The 23,837-nt window shown below is 44.1% G+C and overlaps 2 protein-coding genes across 13 annotated transcripts; one reads left to right on the top strand and one right to left on the bottom strand.

The window, feature by feature from the left end:
• The first annotated feature begins 2,011 nt into the window (after positions 1–2,011).
• Positions 2,012–7,578, top strand: MTERF2 (mitochondrial transcription termination factor 2). Of its 10 annotated transcripts, none has more exons than XM_068664642.1 (4): positions 2,100–2,201; positions 2,372–2,486; positions 4,611–4,772; positions 5,695–7,578. In XM_068664642.1, the coding sequence occupies exons 3-4, from the start codon at positions 4,721–4,723 to the stop codon at positions 6,900–6,902; spliced, it is 1,260 nt and encodes a 419-aa protein (XP_068520743.1). In that variant the 5' UTR covers positions 2,100–2,201; positions 2,372–2,486; positions 4,611–4,720; the 3' UTR covers positions 6,903–7,578. The 10 variants fall into 10 exon arrangements, 8 of the variants coding, with proteins under 8 accessions (XP_068520721.1, XP_068520735.1, XP_068520772.1 ...); XM_068664663.1 differs by having other exon boundaries at positions 4,611–4,920; XM_068664660.1 differs by having other exon boundaries at positions 4,611–5,452.
• A 1,479-nt stretch (positions 7,579–9,057) lies between these two features.
• TMEM263 (transmembrane protein 263) lies at positions 9,058–23,468 on the bottom strand. 3 transcript variants are annotated; one of them, XM_068664717.1, is made up of 6 exons: positions 23,310–23,468; positions 22,001–22,154; positions 20,941–21,005; positions 19,772–19,888; positions 16,031–16,100; positions 9,058–11,782 (listed from the first exon to the last, which is right to left on the bottom strand). In XM_068664717.1, exons 5-6 carry the CDS (start codon positions 16,092–16,094, stop codon positions 11,496–11,498), a joined length of 351 nt encoding a protein of 116 aa, XP_068520818.1. In that variant the 5' UTR covers positions 16,095–16,100; positions 19,772–19,888; positions 20,941–21,005; positions 22,001–22,154; positions 23,310–23,468; the 3' UTR covers positions 9,058–11,495. The 3 variants fall into 3 exon arrangements, with proteins under 3 accessions (XP_068520818.1, XP_068520796.1, XP_068520807.1); XM_068664695.1 differs by lacking the exon at positions 22,001–22,154 and having other exon boundaries at positions 19,772–19,891; positions 23,310–23,463; XM_068664706.1 differs by lacking the exon at positions 23,310–23,468 and having other exon boundaries at positions 19,772–19,891.
• Positions 23,469–23,837: the final 369 nt, after the last annotated feature.

Genomic DNA, 23,837 nt, shown 5'->3' with positions numbered 1-23,837 from the left:
CGCGCCGCCCATTGGCTGCCGCCGCCCCCACGTGACCGCCGGCCCTCACGTTTCTGAAGTGTGTTTGCCGCCGCGGGAGAGCGGGAGGGAGGGGAGCGGGGGCTCTGCGCATGCGCGGTGCTTCCCCCCCCTCCTCGCCTCAGCGCGCACGGGGCGGGGCTTGGTTTATGTAAGCGGCTGCGTCACGGCCCGGCCCCGGGGCTCCCTCAGTGCCCCCCCCCCCGGCAGCCCCCGGGACCGCCCCTCAGCCGGCCCCGGGTTTCGTAACCGGAGAAATTAACGTATAAATAAATAAACGCATAAATAAACGTATAAAGCATCGTCCTGCGGGCTGAATAGCAGCTGGCGTGCCCCCCGTGCCAAAGCGCCGCTCGGCGCCGAGCAGGGCTTCCACCTTGGATCGGGTGTGAGGAAGGTGAAGGATACGTTAGGCAAAATGTTAGTTAAAATGTCGAACCGCCAGGGAATGAGGCTCTCCGAGTTAGTAGGAAGAGAAAATAGGGGCACAGTGGTGGAAGTTGCTTGATTAACTAATTAGGGTAACTAATTTAGCCCAGACTGTGGTCACAATATACAAGAGGGTGGGGAGGGGTTAGAAGGGAAAAAAAAGATAACATGAAGGTGTGAAATTATGAGAATCAAATGTGAAGAGTATGAAATATATCATGTTAAAAATTAAAAGTGCTTTTTATGGCCCCTGTTCTTAACATCGCTGTATGCCTTCCTGTCATTCATACTCACAAGCACTGACTGTTCTTGAAACCGCAATTACAATCATTAAGGGTCAGAAAAGCCCTCCAAAATCATCTGGTCCAACCATCCCCCTACCACCAGTGTCACCCACTAACCCATGTCCCCAAGCACCACGTCCAACCTTCCCTTGAACACCCCCAGGGACGGTGACTCCACCACCTCCCTGGGCAACCCATCCCAATGCCTGACTGCTCTTTCTGAGCAGAAATGTCTCCTCATTTCCAGCCTGAACCTCTCCTGGCGCAACTTGAGGCCATTCCCTCCAGTCCTATCACTAGTTATCTGCAAGAAGAGGCCAAATTAGGTAGGAAACAAACCGTGAACTGGGTTTGTAGAGCAGTTTCTTTCTGCAGCAGTTTTATTTCATGCTTAGATCAGAGAATTGAAAGTGTATTTGACAATGAAGCACTTCCAGAAAGAAAAGTAATGGTTTTTCCTGTCTGAAGGACATGAACATGCAGTTCTCAAGTTAGTTTAAAAACAAGCTAATATGCCTAGGAATACCTGTCTACTCTAGAAGTTATTCATGTGTCTTCACATGACTTATTACTCTAAGTTTTGTTGAGAATTAATGCAGATACAGCTTAAAACACTTAGAGGATGCTGATTCTCACCATCACAGCTCATTTCGCTTCAAAGCACCACCAGCAAACTCCTATTAATCCAACAGCTGCATATTCACATGTATTCTGTAATAGGTGCAGTGATCACATGGAAGAAAATATAGAGATAAAAGGATTTGATCCTGAAGAGATCTTTCAGTGTGCTGCTTTCAAAAAGAGTAGAAAAAATAAAACTAAAGTTGTCGTTAGACTATGAGCAGGATAATACAATAGCAGAGTAATAAATCTAATAAATAAATACTAACAGAATTCCTCTAATAGGTGGAATAGTGGAGATTAACACCTCGCTATGGGAAGCAGGAGGGCTGATTCCTGCATGGTATATGTGTATGCTAACTGTGCAGGGTGCCAGTCAATAGGATCACTTGCTTCCCATCAGAGCACAGGCACTCAAGTATCCTAAATTTCAAACGTTGATTGCTTTGACACCGTAATAACACTCCAAAACGATCAATTTTTCAAAGGAATTTGATTTTTTTTCCATATTTACTGTACTCATTCTCTCTTGAAAGCTGTTCAAATGCAGACGCTTCCTAGCGCTTCCCCTCTAAACACCCCTAACCCTAAGCCTATTTTAACCAATGGCAGAACCTGAGGCGATTCTCCATGCCAGCGACCCCCCCGCGGCCCTGAAATGGCGGCGGGTGCCGCTCAGGGGGGTCCCCGGGTCTGTGGAGGCGGCCGCCATGGCGGCGGGGCTGCCGGGTACGCCCGGCCCCGGCTGCGGCTCGCCCCGCCCGGCGGCAGGGCCCGGAGAGAGGCGGAGGGAGGCCGGTGAGGCGATGAGCGGCGGGGCCGGGGCCCTGCCGGCCGTGTGGGGCCGTGGTGAGGCCGAGGAAGGGGGTTGTGTGTGGGGGGAGCTCGCCGCGGGCATGGAGCCGTGTGGGGGAGCCCCCTGTGTGGGGCTGCCGGGGCCGCCTCGCTTCTTCTGTAGCTGTTTTGGAAAGCGCGGCCTTGGGCTCGCGTGGTTTTGTAACCTTTCCTTCTGTCAGCAGGTGTGGAAAGGGAAATAGAGCTGCTTCTACAGAGCGTTTCTCCACCGAACTACCTGCTGCTGCACCAGCCTTCTTCACGAGCTGCTCAAATCCAGCCTGCTCTGCGCTCCTTTAGGTAGATACTGATTCTTCCTGCTCAAGGCAAAGGGCAAGCTAAGCATGTAGTGGTTTCTTACAACAAACCTACTAAAATCTGGCTGCGGTTTGCTGTAAGGAGCAGGGTACTGACCAGCATGCAGGAGTAGTTACACTGTTTGTGCCCTCAGTGGAAAAAAATTGTGAAAAAATACAGCATGGACAAGAGTTTTTTTCTTTAAAAATATACCCACATTTCTGAGTGAAATGAATGGTAAATTACCCAGCTGATTCGAAGTAGACCTTTAGTAGACCTATAGAAGAAGATACATGCATGAGTCCCACTAAATAACGAAAATCACAGTACTGCTTCACTCTGTGGGTACAGTTTGCTGCCAGTGGGACTGGTGATAACTTCCAGGCACACATTTGTGCACTTCCTCACTGCTGAGGTGACACCTGCTGATAAGGGGGTGCTGCTGGCAGTGAGAGCAAACACTGATCTGGGCTGTTTTTTTTTTTTGTTTGTTTGTTTTTTTAAATCAAATGATTTGAAATCCCCACAGCAATATCAGTATCTAAAATGTTGCAACAGGTTCCTGCATTCAACAGGAACAGCAGTCAGCATGAGCTTTGAGAGAACTCTGAACTCTTGGAGCAGGTTAAATAGCCAGGAAATGTGATATTATCATTTACAGTCTCTGAAATGCATTTTAGACACTGAATCATAACTCCTAAGCATCTTCTCCGTTCCTGTAGTACACCATAACATTAAAATCCATTCATCTTGTTTTAATATGCGATAATTTGCTTGATGTTTTAGAAGGGTTTCTGAGTATCCCGGTCAAAGGTTGTTTAGCAAATAACGTTTTCTTCCTTTTACCATATTTAGTGTTTGTGCGTGGAAGATCCTCGCTAGCACCAAGAAAAAAAAAGACTGTGATGTCAAACAGTTTCAGACAATATAAAGCTTCTTTTAAGCAAAGTTAATAATTTCCATGTCAGGTTTTAGAAAAGCACAATTTACTATGTCAGATTTTGGCCTTGTTTTTTTTAAAGAGCTCTGTAACTAATTGGTAAAATGACTGTATTTTAAGCGACTGCATTACTCACAAGGCAATTTTATTTAATAGCGGGATTACACATTGAAATAAAAATCATTGTTACTCTTCCAGTTTGTACTTTGGAAGCATCATCTGACACCCCCAACAATTTTAACAATACGGTATGTCGCTGGCAGTTTCCAGTTGAGCTGAAGCAATGAAGAAAGTCCTGATCCTTCAGGGTCTGATTTGGCTGGACCCATTGAATTCTGTAGACCTACTCACAGTTCACAAGCACAGGCAGGTGCGCCTCTTCCTATGGAGGAGAGGCTGTAGTTTTCAGTCCCTGTGAAGCAGCCACTTTTTCAGGATACAAAAAACAGCACAGGAAAAGTTTGCAGCTTACCTCCACTCAGAGCCCTTACACAGCTACTTGTGAAAATCACTCGTTCAGTGCTGGAGCTCACTGGACAGCACTTCTCCAGTCACTGAGTTTACGAAGATAAAATTATTAGCACTGCAGTTACGGCACATAATGCTTCATTGGACCATCAGATTTTGCCTCAGAGGTTTGAAACAACACTAAAAACCAAGCTACAAAAACAAAAAACCACAGCATTTTGTTATTAATGTAAGCTTGCACGTAGTAAATTATTTTTGTAAGTCTTAATCTGTTAGTGTACGATGCTGTAACATAATAAGAATCTGGATTTAGAAACTGAAAATCATCAACTTAAAAGCAAATACATTTTCTTGAGAAAAAGTACTTTACTGCTGGAAAATATTTAACGCTACTTGGGAACTCGGTGGAGGCTCTACCACTTAGGTTCTCGAAACAAACCACGTATTTTTCTTGAAAGACGAGCTATAAATGAGGTTCTAGGGGTCTCATAGAGCTGTTCCTGCAACAGGCTTCTTACCGTATGTTATGCAAGAGTTTAGAGTGGATGATGATAACAGTCTTTCCTCTCTTAAAAAAATAAGTCTTACTTAACGCTCACGTGGGTACTTTTTGAAGCACACTGTGCTGTGGGAGAAAGCAGCTATATAAATAGGATTGCCAAATGCACAAAGTAATTGTATCTCTGCTCATTTATTTATTATTTTTTTTTTAAACTTAGAGTGGTTTTAAGCAGCGCGAGCATTTCAGAGACCAGCAGTTCTCGCTTCCACATGGTGCTTCCAGAAGGTTGTTACAAAACTGCCACCTAGGAAGTTAAAGATACGCTTGATGACATCTCTGCGTGACTGCTGCAGCAGCTCCTCTGGCCGTCGCGGAGCAGGTGGCACTGCACGTGCTATTCGTGGCACCTGGCATTCAGCCCGAGCAGAGCTGGGGGATCGGGTTCTTCACAGCTACCCCATGCTGGGTGTTTGGACCCCAGCTCAGCCACACAGTGGCAGTGACAGAAATTACCTGAAGACAGAAAGGTGTCCGTGCGGCGGGCAGCTGTAGCAAAGTAGGGACTGGAAGAGGCAAGGGAAGGCCTGAAGATGATGCACTGTACTTGCTTCCTCCCCCAAAATACCAGTTTGATTATTCAGCCCCAATTAACAGACTCAGCTAGTGAGAAACATACATACACAAATGGTTTTGATGATTTTTTTTTGCCTTAATTGCAAGGAGAATGATTTTATAAAGCAGCTATGCTGTGAACTGCTGCTGAAGGAGCACCAGGGAGGTCTCTGACACACGGAGGAACAAATCATGCTCTAAACAATGCCTGAGCAGTTAAGCAAATACATTCAGACGAGCTAAGAAAGGCGTTTAAGCTGTTTTTTCTTATTACTATTCATTTAGTGGAATTACTGTCAAATTAAATTGCATAAAACATTCTTCTAATGCAGTACGAGTGAGCTGTAACGTAATGACACCGTCAGCTGCAGGAAGTGGCTGACAGTTTGGTTCTGGTGTGACAAGCAGGCAAGCATTTACATGGACGGAGCGCTGCCCACGTATCAGGTCTGTTGCATCTGCAAGTTATTGTTCCAGTGAGGCATCAGTCAGAACATTAACCTTTCAGAAGTCTTTTTTCCCCCCACTTCCTTATAGCATGAACGCTGAGTTTTGTGTGAATAACAAAAGATACCGTTGAGAGTGATTTTATGCCAGCTCAGTCTAAATATCAATGACTCCAAGAACATTACGAGGTATAATTTGTGCCTTAAATGTGTTTTCAAAGAATTGTTTCTCTCTCAGCACAGGGCTGTATTCCACAATGTTGAGAGGAGTCGCTCGTGGTGCAAGAGATACATTCACACTCCTGCTGGCGAGGTCTCAGTACTGTAACCCTGGACTGAAGGTTTTGTCCTCACGGACTGAAGCACCAAACAGAAGCTTCTTAACACATTCCACGTATACAACTGATACGAAATCGAGAGAGGAAAATAAGAAGACCATTGAGAGTCTCTACAGGTTGTCGGTTGATGTTAAGAAAATACGCAGGCTGAAGGAGTGGGTCCTTCTCCAGGAGGTGGCCTACGTTCAGGAAGTTGCTGGCATCTTACAAGAAATGGGAGCAGATGAGCCCGCCGTAGCCAATATTTTAGAACGTTGCCCAGAGGCAATTCTCCGTAGTCCTGCAGAGATAAACGCTCAGAGAGCTCTATGGCAATTAGTGTGCCAGAATGAAAAACAGTTGATTAAATTAATAGAGCAGTTTCCAGAGTCTTTTTTCACTACTGGGTATCACGAGAACCAGAAAGCAAACATTCTGTTCTTTCAAGAGCTAGGACTTAAGAATAATATAATCACCCGGTTCTTAACAAGCGCACCCAATATTTTCTGCAGTCCTGTTGAAAAAAATAAAAAAGTGATAGAGACGTTACAGAGAAATTATCTAAGTTTAGGAGGTTCTGATGCCAACGTGAAGGTCTGGATACTGAAGTTACTGAGCCAGAATCCATTTATTTTATTAAATACCTCCACTGCAATCCAAGAGAACTTGGAATTTCTCCAGAAGAGTGATTTCAGTGACCAAGAAGTACTACAGCTGCTGTCTAAACTTAAAGGTTTTATTTTTCAGCTTACTCCGACCACTATGCAGAAGAGCATGCTTTTTTCCAAAAACGTCTTTAAGTGCAGTGATCAAGAATTAAAAGAACTAGTGCTGAAATGCCCGGCCCTTCTCTACTATTCTGTTCCAATTCTGGAAGAAAGACTCGGAGGACTGCTGAAGGAAGGAATTTCTATCGCGCAGATTAGAGAGACACCGATGGTGCTGGAGCTGACAACGCAAATTGTCCAGTACAGAATTAAAAAACTCTCTGCTTTGGGATATAATGTAAAGAGCGGAAGCCTAGAAAGCTTAAATGGCACTAAGAAAGATTTTGAAGTCAATTATGGCAAGATACAGTCAAAGAAGGAGAGACCAATGTTTAATCCTGTTGCTCCTCTAAACACTCAAGACTAATTTGAATGCTGTATTTTAAGTTATGCAGAAGAAAATGATTAAAGAGGTCTGGGTTCTCTGATAAGAGCTGAAACAAAAGTCATCTTCACCAGACTGTAGTCGTAGCTGTGCTTTGTCCAGGTGTGGGTTTTACATGCACAACTCCATTGTACAATTGTAGCCTTCTAATACTTCCAGGTAGTATTGTAGAAGCTGGCTGTGGGAAAGGTTGATTCATCATGTACATAAAGACTCGTTTATCCCCCAGGGAGCATCTCATGGCTTTTTGGTTCTGTTGCATTTCCTCATCTAACTGGCCATGAGCATCTTTGGCTTTTTAGTGCCATCACCACACACTCCAGCCTGGGGTAGGGGTTAGGGAGAGACTCAGATGGGCCCCAAATGCTTGGGGAAAGGAAGAAGCCCCACTGTTACATGGGTGTAACGAAACTCCAGCCTGTAAACCACTGGTGATTAAAAATGACCATCAGCTCTGCAAACAGCTGCCGCAGTTTCTAAATATACGGGCGACAACTTCTCAGATATCACTGGATGATAATTGTTGACGAGTGCTGGCTTTTAAAATAGTACCTATCCAACAGCATTTAAGTTCTTGGGGAATTTTTATATCTTTTCATGCGTGGTCTGTGGATAATAGTATGAAAGTGTAGCCCCATTAAAGATCCTCTTGGTAGAATTAGGATGAGTGATTTTATGTCTCAAAAAAAACAAACCACCACCACCAAAACACCCCACAAGCTGCCCTAAGCAGCTATTCCATACCCGCTCCCCCCTGACAGCAGGGCATAAATCAGGCACACACCCCCCTGGGCCATTGCCCAAGGTCATTTTTCAGCAGGCGTTTTGGCAGCGTGGCCAGGGGTGTTCCCTTCTCGAAGAGGAGTTTTGAATTGCAGAGGAAAGCGGGTATTGAGTTACGTATTCAGAGGGTGGGCTGCACAAGACGAGGATTTCATACGGCCACGAGCTCAGGGAGGGCTGGAAACATCTGGCTGGATGAGCCACCTCTCTGCTGACTCTTCCAAAAGAGTTTTACAAGCTCCTTTTATAAGGATCGTTTTATAAGAGGAAGCTGGGAGGGCTGCCGTATTAAAATCATGGTCACTGCCTTTGTCACGTTAGGACTGCAAAAGCTGAGCACCGAAGGACAAAGAGCACAGTATTTGAAGCCGAAAGCTTCCTTCCCCGCAGACACAAGGGGGCATTTCAGCTCTCTGAAGGCACTCGTAATGCAATCTACTGTAATGATGAACCCCAGAAATGATCGGTGATTTAGGGACGAGAAGAAGGCCAAGACATAAGAGAACGTTTTCCATAAAAACAAATCTCAGCATTTCTACAGGTATCTGGTTTTAAAATTCCTGCTACAGCTTATTCCCATCACTTCAAGTACTTCCAGTGGCAGTGGAGAAAACAGGAAAGTGACATATTTCCTTAACAGAGCCACAGCCTGAGTTATCCCAAACTCGTTCTCCCTTCCAGATGGTTCAATTCCCCCGCCCTTCCCCTTTTGAAACGAAAGCAGGAAGAGAAGGACTTTTTTCCATACCAGCAGACCCAAATTCATTCAATCCTTCATTCATAACCCTTTGCCTCTTCCCAGATGCATTTATAATGAAGCCTCTGGTAAGTCCCAGTTACCAAAACATTTTCTTAGAGACTACTACAGCACTGAAATCCCCTTCCTAATCTCTTGCTGTTACCGTGAATATGTTTATACCGTTTAATATTTGCACATAGAAGCCCACAGCCCAGCCTTTCGCTATAGAATGAGCAGTCAGGCATACAAGCAGTCTTCATAAACATTTCCCTTTTGAAATGGGGGGCCAGGAAAATAAGTTCTTATTTTTTTTTTAATTATTATTTTTAAATAAGGTTCCACATTCCATTCTACTTCCTATCATCTTAAAAGTGGGTCTCCCCAACCCTTAGTTCCCAAGAGAAAAACAACAAACAACCAAGCAGCGAAGAGGATTTTGCGTTGTGTCTGCGCAGACACCACAGAAACCTCACAGCAACGTGAGGTTTTTGCCAAGAGCTGCTCAGTGCTATTTAGATCCGGGTTCCCTAGGCCATGATACAGCATGGAGAGTCACACCTAAGCCTTTACTGATCTGCCTTTCTTCACAAAGTAACTAAGGAAGCTTTCAAAAAGTCTGAAACAGCAAGAGTTTAATGTTTCACAAGTGCCAGGACAGAATCAGAACAAGTTCTTTAGGAGGTGACTTTCATAAACAAGTGGGAAATACGCAGAATATAGGACAAAGCTCTTTTCCAAAACTCAAAGCATGTGCCACGTTAAAGCATTTCACTTACAAGATTCAGAAGTAATAACTACAGGATATGCTAAGAACAAAACATAATGAAGTGCTGGCAGCTTTTTACAGCTCTAACATTGCTCATCTCAGACCACGCTCATTTTGCAGCAACTTTCATAGCATAAAAGTTAAAGAATGCCATAAAAAAAAAGGGGTATGACCAGTTCAACGTTTGTGTCCTCAGAAAATGATTGGGAAGGGTTTGGTAGAGTGTCACAAATCTCACTGTGGTCCCAAACAGTTGGCTCACAGAGCTCACTGGTAGCACTCTGGGATATGTCTGCATCAGAAACCAGGGGGAGCAGACCACATTAAATCCCTTGCTGCAGCTCAATTGCTTCTTGTGGCCAAGCCAGCTCGTTTCTGTAGCTAATTGGGATCTTTAAACCAAACTGTGCGCTGCACTGCTAGCTTTTGAGTATAAAAATAGTTAAATATTGCATTTATTGCATAGACTTACCTCCATACACACTTCCAGCAGATTGGAGCTAAGCAGCTGGTGCAATTAACAACAGGAACAGAGAATTCTACCTGCTGGGTTTGCTGTCCCCACCTCCCCATGTCATTATGTGTGGTAATACCATGCCACCAACATAACCAGCAATCAATGACACCAAATAAAGTTGTTCCAGACTGCAGCTGAAGTACCAATGGCTCAGAGAGACTGGGCTACTACTGTACCATAATTTGCAGTTTACTTTCAACACCCATAAATATAGGAGCGAGTTTTAGACACGTGATGTATTTTGATTTTCTTTTAATTTCTAAGAAGTCTCCCTATATATCCTTCTTGTACAGCCATAGCCACTGAAAAAGTAAGCTTTTACATGCTTAGAAGTGTGTTTTTTTTGTAGGAACACGAGTTTAAGAAAATACTGCATACACAATGTTCACAGCCTTCTATTACGGGCTTCCAAAGAAGTTACTTATTTGCAAAGTCAGCACGTGGGGAAAAAAAAACAACAAAAAACAAAAATTACCAACAGCTTCTACTTTAAGGCAACCTCAAGCTGTGTCTTAGGAGTGCATTTTGCCTCACATACTGCAGAGGACCTACAGATGTTCTCGTCTGAGGTGTGTCAAAGTTTGGAATCTGTCAATATACAGTTTACTTGGATGATATATATAATTTTTTTTTTTTTAAGGCCTCATATGCCTGTTTTTGGTTTCTTTTTAAATAAAAATATTGCATTTCCTCAAAATCAAAATGCAAAGTGTGAGATAAAGATGTAGTGAAAAATTCTTGCATTTGTTTAAACAGAGCAAGGAACTAACCTGGCACACCACGGAGCTGAAACAGTTTCGCTAGTTCTTCAGTGGTTCCCAGCTACACCAAGTAATTGCTTTCAAGTTACAGAGTCGTGCTAGATGACCACAAACACCTGCCCAGTTTCCATGAAGCCCTCATTTTTTCTAGTGTCTTTAAGAAGTTGATCAGAAGCAAGTTTGCACTTGCAGGAAATAGATGCATATCATTAAATACACCTGAGATTTTGCAGTCTTGTATTCAGTAAAAACTGACTAATAGTTTCAGATACTAGCAGTCAGAGTCTCTAAAGCTTGTTCTGTGAACTGTACAGAAACAACAGGACACAGCTTACACAGCTTCACCTAGTAAAGAGACTTTTTTTTTTGTTTCGAATAAGGCATTAAGTTAGTTTTTATGATCCCTTCTACCACGTTACAAACTTTGTCACCTCCTATCTCCCACTCATTTCCAATTTCTGCACACCTCCAGTTCTGTTTGCTGCCAGTTCGCTCTGGCAGAACGCATTGATAGTTTCCAGGCTTCCTACAGACACAGTTTTGTAACTATTTAGGCACATCCAATAATGCCATTACACAGCTCAAGGATCCTTAGCAGGAGGATGTGGATGCCACTGAGGACAGTAAACGGCACCTCATCAAACAGATGGTCCGGCAGACATCACCAAGGTAAGTTTCTATGTTCACATTTTAGTCCAAAACTGCAAGACTTACAGTAAGTGAATATTCAAATATGTATAATCCCTTCAGATACACGTACTCACTTCTATAGTTACCAAGTGTTAACATTTCACCAGATACAAAGCTTGAATCTAGGCTCTAACAAATCTTCAGACACTGTGCTACCCAAGCTGCTTCTGTCCTTGTCAGATGAAATTAAGTTACTTGCACAGCTCTGTAGAAGATGGAGTGTCTAAGACGCATGGCTTCTCATGGTCCAAATCTCAGCAGATTTTAACGCTGCCGATGTAATATTCTGGAGAATCAAGTATGTCTCTCAGTTCTGGCTTTAGTCAGACTTATCCTTTTTCTTTCCCGTTAAAGGCACTTTACTTGCAACAGCAGATCCTACAGCCGTAACACCTCCAGCCACGGCAGAAACACTCCCTTTGACTAGCCCTACTCCCATCGAAGGCACAGACGTGACCGCTGTTTTGGTAATTTCCAAGCTCTTCCCTCCAATCCAAGCAACGCCCCCAATCGTGGCACCAACAGCTCCCTTCGTGACACTGAAGATGCCACCAGTCACACGGGAAAGCATGCCCGGCTGCTGCTGCGGGTGGTCCTTCAGCGCACCTGGGGGTGGAAACAACATCGAGTCAATCACAGTGCCGTGATGAAAGCAGTTTCAGAGGAGTTATTCATGAAAAAAAAAAAAAAAAAAAAAAAAAAAAAAGCTGTTCTTTGAAAAGAGCTCACCTTGAGAGAAAGCTGTTTCTCTCCTTCCTAGTGACTGTTTTGAAAAAGTATTTACAGGGGTTGTATTCAGGTGGCACAAAGGAGGCAAAGAAGGTTACGAACATAAGAGCCATCAGGAGTCAAAAGAAGTATGAGGACAAAATTGATGCAAAGCCCTCACAGTATCGTTTCCTTTCTTCAACATCTACACAAACCTAGTTTTCTTCCTAAAAGGTGTTTTCAGTAGTTCAGAGAGGTAAGGTGAAAAAAGAAGTCAACCAGCCAAGTAACTTCTAATTAGCTCATTACATGCAAAAAATTGTCCCCAATAGCAGTATTGATGAGCTCCCAACAGAAATCCCAATGACACACAAAACCAAAACTCAAGCCATAGGATTTCTGCATGTTGTTGACCGTCTAAATCTGGTTTTCCTTTTTAATGTTACGTTTAACCTGTATTTGCATGGTTCTTTGCTGTATGCCGTATATTGATTCATATTCCACATTTGTGGTAAAATTTCTTAGCTTCAAACTAACAAAAAATATTAGAGTAATAGGAAGACTCCCAGAACTAGCAATTTAGTCCTCTAGTTTAGTAAAGTAGCCCATGTTTTTAACTGTAGGCCTCAAAACCCTGCAGATACACACACCTTGTCTCTAAAATGAGCTAGGACTGTAACTCCACATGCCACTACTGCATAAACTCCAACTAATCTTGAAAGCAACAGGGCTTCTGAAGCTGTTTGTTTTGCACAAGCAGTATGTTAACACAAGCACACAAAAATCTATTACCTACTACACCCATAAACCAGCTTAGCCCTGACACATGTTTGTCTGCAAAGTATTTTTGGTGCAAACCTTGAGAAATCTCCAGTCTTTGCAACCATGTTGGATAGGTAAGCACATCTCAGCTCCTGCCTGGTTAATTCCTCACCAATCCCACATACTATCTTAAAACAAGTTTCAGAGAAACAATGTCAAGAGACAGCTAGTTAACAAGAACGTTAAAAGTCACCGAATTTATTGTAATTTCTATCTGCCTGGAGGTAATAGATGGGATTTAGTGGATATGTTTCCCTTTCTTAAGGAAAAACAGCAGGGGGAGCCAAGAAAAGAGCAAATGGAACCACAGTGAACAGAGCTAAGGAAGAAGCAGTCACTAAAAAAAGAGGGGAAGGAGTCTGCAGCAGAAAGAACATGCTTGAAAGAAGACAACAAATCTAGAGGGGTTAGACAAAAAATACAAAAAAAAAATCAGATCTAGATCCAAAGACCTTTATACAGCCCCTCTCAACATATTCACTCCATATGGTGACGTGCCATAGGAGAGCCAGCAGAAGACGTCTCTGTCTCCCATGATGCCTTCTTAGGCTCTCCTGATTGTTGGCAACTTGCACTGAAAGAGTTTCCACGAGTCAACTCCCAGCACTCACATACTACAAGATGGAAACTAAGGGGTGAACAGCTTCCCATGGATATGCAGTGACTTTGTGGTTAACACTACAAGTGACCCAGGACTCAGAATTTATTTTTAAAAATGCTGAAATCAGAGTTCCTAAGTGTGCAACCAAAATAATTCAAACAGCAGATGCTGTCCAAATGAGAGAACTTTTTAAATATCGAAAAAAAAGTCATTAAAGAGCAACAGTGCCACTCAAGGAAGCAAAGATACTAAAAATGCTTCCATCTTATACTAGTCTCTCTTAAGAAATCCGTACGAATAACAAAAAGGGTTGTGGAAACTAGGAAAATTACAGCCTTTTACTTAAAGCCAGGCAATAAATAGCCTTGCTGGTTCATTCTACACCTGTAGCCCTCAGCCTGAACATCTCCAGCACAAATGCACTGCCAACACAAGCAAGTAGAGATTGGAATTAACATTTGCATACAAAAGACCTTTAAAGTTTTTTTTTTTTTTTTAATTGGTGGTCAATTTCTGTTCTAGAATATACATTCCTGGTCTCCACGTTCCTTATCAGTACGAAAAAGCTAAAGACAGCATGTTGCTAGATCTAGGGAGAAAATGACACAAATTCCTTGTTCGGGGCTGGCTCTGCCACAGTACCTTGAAACCAGCTTCCCACTGAAAGAGACTGACAGCGAACCACAGTTTGAGCACAGACCACAAAAGTAAAGAAAGTAAAACATGAGAAAAGCATTACTCATAGAAAGTAAGAGCAGAAAACCTTCTTCTATATACTCATTTCCTTAAAGTCTTTGGGCACCAAGCTGGTCAAGCGTCATTTGGACAAGCTGGAAATATTTCTATCTTTACAAAAAAAAAAAACAAAAAAACGGCAAACCAAAACAGCGAATTGGTGTTGGAATGGAGCCTTTACTCTAAGAATTTTCTTTGGCAGCCAGTTCAGAGCCAATCTTCTTGCCAGCATCGCTCTGGTAGCCTTCCTGCCACAACTGGCCATCTTTTTGCAATGCTGTAAGCATATCACATATGACAGCCTCACGTGACATCTAAAATACAGACGCTTTAGGGTATTCCAGTATTTTACCGGACTCAAAGGGCTTGAAGACTGCCCATAAAGCCGAAGCAAAAGGAAAAGAAAGCTCTCAATGATGGTGGTTCTATCAAGATGAGTTGTATTTCATTCCACTCCTCCTCCTAACTACAGCAGCCTTCTCCATCTGTTTAAACTACATACCCAAATTGATTATTTTCATATTGAAATAAGAAACTGTGCAGAAGAAAGCAAGTCTTAGTTACTCACAAATTTTAAACAAAACCCTGCACTGGTGAGTGATGACAGAGCCCTGCTGTTACGTTCTGAATCTGGACAAACTACTCAATATTCTAGAAAGATTAAAAAAAAAAAAAAATCCCTTCAGCATCTTCCTGATGGAAGAATCGGTCATGATTTACCAACCAGGCCACTGTCAAAATTGCATGTGCGAGGTTCAATGTGTTAAAAACACAACTCAATCTTTAAGGGGGAAGAAAAAAAGGAAAAAAAAAACACTATGAACTTAAACTAAAATGTTAACACATACTAGGGCACAGGTTCCAACCTGGCATTTGTTTTCAGAAATGCTTCTAGGATCCTGACAACCCCTTAAGGACTTAAAAAGGAGAATTTTCTTCTAACAACATTACCCTGTAACAAGTTCATGTATAGTAGGGCTTAAGAACTGTGCTACCACGAACTATTTCTCCCTTTCCTCTCATCTCCTTGTACTTGCGCTTCCCATCTAATAGTCGTTAAGAAAATAGCAAGCTATTCCACTTGAACCCAGTCTGCTGCAGCGAGTGGACAATACTGTTGTTCAAGTGAAGTAAATTGTTCTGTTAAATGACACATAAAAGCTGGAGAAAGAATACCCTGCAAACAGAGCTTTAAATTACCATTATAAATTGAAGAGTAATGAAACGAGAGGAATCAGGACTTGCTGACCTCTACACCCGATACATTTGGTCTTAAAGTACAAGAAGACAAAATCCAGACAACTTCTGTGCCAAGAACAGTTTTTGATCTAGTATGCTCCCAGCCACGCTATGCAAACAGCATTCCTCACAGTGCAGCTGGTCCGCAGCCTGGATGGGAATATTGCTCATTCGCAACTTCATTTCCTCTTCAGATCTAATAACTGATGTAAAATTCATTTGGTTCATGGGACCAAGATGCCACTGCATTAACAAAGTCAAGCGTTCCTTTGTTTTCACGGAAACACGAGATTAAGTCAACAGTTAGAACCACAATTAATTTTATTATGGAAAAAAACTCTGCAGAAGTAGCAGCAAGCACATCTTGTTTCAAAGTCACAAGTACTGTGAACTCAGCAAGGCACCCAAGAGTGAAGCTGGGCTCTTTTCATCTCACATATGGGCAGCAGAAACAAATGCTCAACAGAACAGTTCACATCTCTTGAAACTTATCTGCAAATTACAGTTATCTGCCCACCTTCTCTGTAATTTATCAGTAGAATTATTAATTAAATTGTATTCAGTGGCTTTCTATCAGGATAATGCAGAAGGGAACAAGAACTGCAAGCCCATCCTATCCCAGGGCTGGGTTATTTACCATTACTTAAAAGTTAGAGAGTTTAGGTTGCAGGGTGTTGTTTTCTTTCAAATAATTGCACTTTAGGTGAATTTCTGTAAACTTACTTGGTATTACGGAAACTAGTACATACCTTCTGGTGGTTCATCATGGAGGTAGGATGGGACTTCCTGTTGATTTTTGTCCGTTTGATTCATTATTGCCTAAAAGATAAATTCACATATTCTGTACATCTCTTCTGCCAAAGCAATAATGTAACCCCTGAATCTAAAATTCATGTAGTTCAAGAATAAGAACTTATTTTTCCTTACTAGAAGCTAGCATCTGTTGCCCAATTACTGCACTTTTTATCATCAGACTGTGCTGTTGCACAATTCTACCAGACTCAATAGTTGAGGAGTCGATGCCCCTATCGGGTCAGCAGGCCTGGAGGGAGCGGTCACCCTATGCTAAGCACATCTCAAACCTAAGAAGTGATCAGGCGAAAACAGCATGAAAACAAAACAGCCACCGCCATGCGATAGCCTGTGCTTACGTACTACAAAATAAAAGGTTAGTGATCCTACTGGCGAACGCTAGAAAAACAACAGCATGCCTGTAAGATCTGTTCAGACCTAGAAAGCAGTAGCTTAGAGAAACAAGTCCTTGCAGGAGAATTTGAATAAATGCCAGAAAAAAAAGAGTTGAAGTAAATGCAGTAAAAGCACGCTAGTTATCTTGTAACGGTACTGCCTACACAACACAGCGATAGCAGCGGAACTGGAGTATTTCAGCTATGCACAAACTTTCCAATGAAAACATTTCAGAAACAGGTAGGTTTTTATTATTGTTATTTACTGAAAAAACACCAAAAGCTGTTTCCTAGAGCAGTTCTAGCACAGCAGTCCCCCAAGGGAAGGGGAAGCACAAGAGAAAGCTCAAATCAGCAGCGCTGCTCACTGCATCTCCCTCTCCTGTGGGGAAGAAAGCAATGCCTGGTGCAGGACCTCCCCCACCAATGCATGCCTCAGCCCCAAGACCTACCTCCTCCCCTGAGCCTTCCTGCCAACCCTGTTTTCCCTCCTCAGCAGGTACTGAGGTTAGGAAAAGGGGAAAGAAAAAAACAAGCTGCGTTGTGCCACTCAGCATCCTTCCATTTTCCTGCCTCACCACTGACTTTCTTATCTCCCTTCTCCCTGAGCAAGCACAAGGCCTTTATATCGCTCAATTTCCTCCTGGACTCACTGATCACCACAAGAAGAACTCCAGCCCCTCCTGCCATGCCCAGACCTCTCCGCAGTTCAGGTGGGTGAGAAGGAAGCAGGGGCTGAGATCTGGAAGAGGGATGAGGAGGCAGAAGCAGAACTCAAGGGTAGGAAGACTCACCTGGGAAACAGCAGCTAAAACCCTCACAATGTAATTACAAAGTCAAAACATCACAGTAAGAACCGGCACCCACACGCTGAGTGATAGATCTTTGGATGAGAAGAAGAAGAAAGCCGAAATTGAATATTAAAAAGTCCTCGCAACCAGCACTAAGGGCATCAGTTCATGACTCTACATATCTCTAGATACACAAGAAGCTGAACAGGAAAGCAAGCAAGAACATCTACCGCCAACATGGCTAATTTTATGGCAAGGCCAAACACCTTTCAAAAGCCTGAAATGCAAACGTGGAAGCTGAGAAATAGGGAAGTACTTAACAGCACATCATTATGGAAGACTAAATACACGACGGCTAAGAGGCAATTGGAAAATGTAGCAGTTATAAAATTCCTTGTTAAAAAAATTAAGGGCCTGACAGATCCCAGGGAGAAACAGAGGCAGTCCAGGGCTCTGTGAAAGGACCAGATTCGGTGCCAAGCGATTCCTTTGCATTCATTCTCATTATTATTGCGAGCTGGGACATATAAGAGGATTTCGTCTTCACTGAGGTAAGACAAATGGATGTTTTTGTATCTCAAAACAAACATAGCAAGCACTGTAAGAAACATAAGGCAGAAACTGCAAGAAACTGACAGGCCTGACATTTCAATCAGAACTTCTGTGCACAACTAAGTCAACTGTGCTGCTACTCAGCAGGTGGTCATTTTGATCATTAAGATGATTACAGCATTAGGAAGGAGATTTTAATTTGCTGCATTAAGAAAAAATCCTTGAAAAAAAAAAAAGAAAGATTACAACCTACCATGCCTTACTTCAAACACAGGAAAAGTGACAAAAATAATTGTAAAGACTCAAGGGAGACCCAAATGAATTAGGACAGAGAATAATTAGTCGTTATGAAGAACAACCTCTACAATGCATTTAAATCCCCTATACCTAGCCCGCATGCAGCTCCCAAAATAACCCCAGATGAAATTCATTGCTTGAACTCCCCAAAGGTTCTGTCAAGAATTCTTCCTAAGAGCCTCAGAAAAAAAATAATTTCATAGGCACAGATAAGATACTGGGATTATAAACAAGTTTAGAGGACAGATGGAAATTAGTTTTGAATATGGCAAAATGGTAGGAAGTGTTCCAAGACTCTGCGTAAGGCTTCGTATGTTCCACTACTAGGGAAGTACTGGGCACAATAGCACTGACAGGAGATACAGCCCCAATGAAGTATCAAGGATCTATTGTGCCAGGCATTGTATCCAAGTATTTAATAAAGACAAGCCCTGTCCAATGGGAAGAACTAGAGTAAATCTGGCAAACAGAAAACCTGCTTCGTAGCTCCCTGTAATCCAGGTTAGGCGACTGTCTGATTTACGTGCAGCTCCTAGCAAAGATAAATGAGGAAAGCAGCGTGTTGGCAGGAGACCCTCACAGCAGAGCTTCTGGTTTAGTGACAAAGTATTAGAGAAGAAAAAAAAACGTGAAAAATTGCAGCACTACATAAAAACAATGATGCATTCCCTCCCCTTGCTACCTTCCCCAGAAGGTCAAGGTTATGGAAATTCTGAGCACAAGCTACTTTTTAAAAGGTACACCAGATTTTTACCCAATGTATTACTCACCTTCTAACTATCTAACACAATTACAACTCCTTTTAAACCACAGAAATACTTCACTCTCGTAAAACTATATGGACTATGGTGTTCTACGGTAACTGCTGTTTTAAGACCCGAGAAGTCAGCAGAGAACTTCACTGGTCTGAACAAAGCAGCTAAGGAAAAACAAGGCACTCTTGATGGGACTGATTTCACCCTACAGAGAAGAGAGCCGACAGGCATCTGGAGGCCAGAAAGTTGAAAGCTTTTATGTGATGCATGGTTCTGTGGGTGCCTGGAAGCACTCCAGTGATGCTGCAAGAGGTGTACCTAATGAACTTGTGAGGAGTTTCACAGCTGTCCTACTGCCCCAGCGTAGGGAAAACAGAATCAAATCACCATCAGAAAAGGCGTACAGCTTGACCCAAAACAGAACTTGGCACGGAGGAGAGCTCACAAAGCACAATCACAAGTCATTTTGTTTTTCTATAGCTCTTCAGTGAAACGCAGAACCAAGACCTACCTCCAACAAAGGGCTTGAGCATGAAATTTTAAGATATCTAGGTTACAGTTTGCGCACATTGTTGTATCTAGTTTTGTGTGTCAGGAGACTTAAGAGCCTCCGAAATGTGACACAAAATCCGGTGTGCTACAGTGTGTAGCTTATCTGGTGAACAGGAAATTCTGAGCACAGGACCATGTCCTAAACCTGGCTCCTGTCCAGAGATTTAACATATTTCTATTGAATGGAGGTCAAGGATATGGAATAACTTCGTGGTGGCAAAAGACTCCATGTAATCTTCAAAAGAAGGCATGAATATATCTTTTCTTTAAAGATTGGAGTTAGTAAACTGTGTTTTTTTTTTTTTTTTTTTTTTTTTAAATCTTTTACATAGCATCACCCTAGTGAAAGCACTCACCTACAATTCAACGCCTCCTTGGTCTAATAAGATCCAGGCTCGTACGTCCCACCTTGCAAGGGAGTCCTCTGTCACCAGACTGTAGTGTATCCTCAGGGAGGTTCCTTCTCACTCTCCCTGCTGAAGGTGTGTCCCCACAAAAAAAAGAAAAAACAAAATTCATGAGACACAGAAGAGATTAAAACTCTCAGCCAACACCTAAGGCACTAATCTGGAGGCGCAAGGATAAGGTTTTGTGGGTAGAATTAGGTCATTCATACATGGCATTGATTAAAGCACCCTGGGAGCTTAGATCAGAAGCTACAGATTCAAAGTTCCCTGTACGCTGAATCATGCAGAGACACAGAATACAACAGCAAAATTAGCAGTATTGCAAGCACATGCAACAAGGCAAAGCTGAACTTTAGCATTTTTATGATACATTTTTCAGAACTTTCTTCAAATTTTGCTAAGACTGGTAAAAAGGAAAAAAAAAAAGGATGGGGGAGAAGCAATCAAAATAGATCTCTTTGGTATTTTCATCCTGTGATCTCAAATTCAATGTCTCCTGTCACCGGGACAAAAGACTCATGCTTCATTTCACACACACACTCAGTGATCACACAGAATCAGGGAGTTAGATCTCCTTGAGTTCTGGCAGAACTCATAAGGACAATCAGGCAGCACACATCTGGTCTACCAGCAGCACTTTCCAGTCTCCTTTGTCATTTGTGCAGGTAAGTAAATAAGCTTTGTGTTTTCTTAGTGAAGCAGTAGAAATAAACGCAGGTCTTAAGGGAGATTTTGAACAAGAAGATGTATAAACTACCATCTGCTTCTTTCCCTCCACGCTCATGAATGTACTATTCATTCAAGAGGTAAGGGATCATTTATCATATGTTTTAGTACACTAAAATATGTATCAACCTTCATAGCAGAAGAACTGGAACTTACTTTTTCAATTGGTTTTGAAGAAGAAAACCCCTATTTCCATACTGTCAGAATATGAAATATCTGTAAGTTTTAGACTTTTACATGGCCATAAAGGAAGAAGTTGTTTAGAAGAGAATTTTAATTTGAGAGCTGACGCTGTTAGTGGGCCCTGAATGAAAGCTCTATGAAGTTCCAGAGGTGAAGTCAGAGCCACACATACATTCACATCCAAGCTGTTACAAACAAAAATTTCTCACCAAATATATTCCTTTGTGAAGGAGACGCCTGGTCAGCTTCTACCCCAAAGACACTCTGCATACACCTGCAAGAACGGGAGTAGATTAATGACATTTCACGTAACAGTGCTACTGCCATGATGCTGCCACGTGTATACGGTGGGAACCACACACCCACAGCCCCGCAGCAGGGAGAAGCAGACTCAGCACAGCTTTAAGAAGCCAGAACTGTGTGAGATTTATCTCACCAACACATTGGTTTTCCTTCTGCGTTCCTGAGCAACAGAGATGATTCTACTTAATCTGTGAGCTATCACGAGGATTACTACACCGTGTGGCAATTGGGCGATGTCAGGACGCAACCTCTCCTTAACGAGCCCGCGGTTCTTGGACAGCGACTGGTATAAAACGTTAGCCTCCAGCTAAGCAGCGGGCTCTAACCGCTACGGACGCGCGTGCAGCTTCCCCAACTTCAGATGATGCTCGTGCTGCCTCTCTGAACTCCCGCACAAAAAGCCCTACTGTTTCAGCTCAGCAAACCCAGCCCGAGCAGCAGCCAGTGAGAGCTGGCTTGTTTCAATGCCACCACTCAGATATTTGTGGGCAGCAACGAAACTACCCAAGGACGAGGCCAATTCAGCTTGGCAGCACCGCGCCGCTCCAGAAGGCGGCCGAAGCAGCGCTGGATCTACCCCCCTGGCACAAGTTCACGTCAGCTACCTCGTCTTTGTCCACCGCAGAATAAGCAGCTTCCTTCTGCCCACCAACTTGGGCGGTCAGAGGGCTGAGCTACAGAGCTGGAAGGAAACACACCAGCCCTCGCCACGCGTGCAGCTCCCTGTCCCCCTTTCACCGGCTGCAGTAGACTTAAAAGCAAGCCTGATGTATCCCCCACACACTCACACATGAAGAAACTTGTTTGAGGGATGATACTTTAAGAAACGCATTTTGGACAGAGTAACCGTGTTCTGCTCTCCAAATTAAACAGGGAAATAAGCACAACGCCACAAAGGTGATCCCACCCGTGACTGCTCTTTGGGGTACTGCTTCAGGCAGCACAAGTGATCCCCGGACTACTTGCCTGCTTGCTTTACGCCCTGCAGGAATGCTTGTAACATGTCACGAGCCAGAGGGCTAAGTGCTGTTAGCTCTCTCAGACGCAACCCTCAGAGCACAGCCTTCGTGGAAATGTGTTTTTCAGCTATTTCATGCAAAGGAGGCACTTGACTGAGTTTCTGAAAGAAAAAAGTTGATGCTAACAGCACTGGAGTAAAAAAAAAAAAAATATTAAAAAAATTAAAAAAAATAAAACACAAATCCAGGCTTGTAGAAAGTGTGTAGTTAAAACCCAAGAACATAGCTGACATTTCAACAAGCCTTCTGTTTAAAAGCCAAGTTTCAAAACTCAGATCTAAATACAAAGCAAGAGGGGCTTGAAACTGAGCGTGCCGATTTCAAAGGAGCAAGACAGTTTTCAGGGAAAAATGAGGGCAAGTTCATCAGAAGTTTCTAAGTGTGAACCAAGAAAAAAGAAGACCAATATACAAAACCCCACGCAATTAAAGCCACAAAAAGGAGGCATCACTGGTGGAAATGAAACCACACCACCTTTACTCTGCCCAGGACGTTACAGCAAGGCAGGGGAGCAGCTCCAGAGAGGGCAAGGCCCAGCAGCAGCCACCCTCCTGCCAGCTCACCCCACAAATGTCCCCGCTCCTCGGGGGGCTTTCACACCCCACAAGCTCAGCGCCCTGCGCTAGGAGCTGGGGTCGGACCCTGCCCCACAGCCAACAACACAGCAGCCACTAAACTTTCTCGCTAATGAAGAATAATGAGCGTTTTCCCCCAGGGTTTCTCGTCTGCCTGCTGGAAACGTGACATCGCGACCTGCTCGCTGCCAGGCGAGGACCACCCTTTGGGATTGATCTCTGGGCTGGCGGGGCAACACCAGCACTACCCAAACACCGCTCCACAGAGCTTTATAAATAAATAAATAAATAAATAAATAAAAGTCCAGGCAGGATTTACTGAGCCGATGTGCACACACACACACAGCTCAGACTCACTTTGGACCCATATTTTCAGGCCGCACCACGTAAACGCCCTGGGCTGGGTGAAGGCAGCCGCGCCTGGCGGCCCTAAAAACAACCCAAAAAGCAACCCCAAACCCTACAAACCCAACCACCTCTCCCCCGTTTCTCTCCACCACCCCACACCGGGCGGTCCCCAACCACCACCACCAGCAGCCCCCGAGGACCGGGACACACTGAAGGGGGACACGGGGGGCAGCCGGCTCCGGGCAGCCCCGGCTCCCCTCGACCCTGACGTGGCCGCCGAGGCCTCCCCACACCCCCACAGCCCCGCTACCCCCAGCTCCGTCCCTCACTCACCCACCCACGGGCCCGGCTCCGCCGCTGCCTTTCCCCCGGCGCCGTTCCCCGCTGTCGACGTGGCGCCCGCCCCGGCGGCAGCCGCAGACCCCGCCCCAGCGCCCGGCGCGGCCCCTCGGCGGCCGGGGGGCCGCGCAGGCGCCACCGGTAGCGATCCCGGCACGGCTCGGTGCTGCCCGGTTCCCCCCCGGCTTCCCCCCGGTTTAAGCACCCCCCTGTCGGAGGGTCCGGGCCCTTTGAAGCGGCCCCGGGACCGCCGAGGCGCGGGGAGGTCGCCCCCGGTGCGCCCGGCCAAAATGGCCGTGTGAGGGGAACCGTGGGGGGGGTGGTCCTGGTGGTGCTTCCTCACCACCACCACCACCATTTTCCTTCTCCAAGGGTGTTTTGGCGACGAATGGCCCCTTTCTAGTTCGTTAGACAAGGGGGTGTGGTGTGGCCAAGGGAGGGTACCCAACGTCCCCAGTTTGGGTTCTCTGGTGGTTGAGTTTAGATCACAGCACAGCAACACCAAGCATGCCGAGAAATGCT

Source organism: Anas acuta, chromosome 1 (genome assembly GCF_963932015.1).
Source record: "Anas acuta chromosome 1, bAnaAcu1.1, whole genome shotgun sequence".
Taxonomy (NCBI): Eukaryota; Metazoa; Chordata; class Aves; order Anseriformes; family Anatidae; genus Anas; species Anas acuta.
This window is presented reverse-complemented; position numbering and strand designations above follow the sequence as displayed.

Bases quoted from the DNA above. Each gene is read 5' to 3' on its own strand.
- MTERF2 (XM_068664620.1), top strand. From the start codon at position 2,063: ATGGCGGCGGGGCTGCCGGGTACGCCCGGCCCCGGCTGCGGCTCGCCC. The intron at 2,202-5,694 runs GTGAGGCCGAGG...CTCTCAGCACAG, and splicing joins GCCGGCCGTGTGGGGCCGTG to GGCTGTATTCCACAATGTTG.
- TMEM263 (XM_068664717.1), bottom strand. From the start codon at position 16,094: ATGAATCAAACGGACAAAAATCAACAGGAAGTCCCATCCTACCTCCAT. The intron at 11,783-16,030 runs GTATGTACTAGT...TTCCACCCCCAG, and splicing joins CCATGATGAACCACCAGAAG to GTGCGCTGAAGGACCACCCG.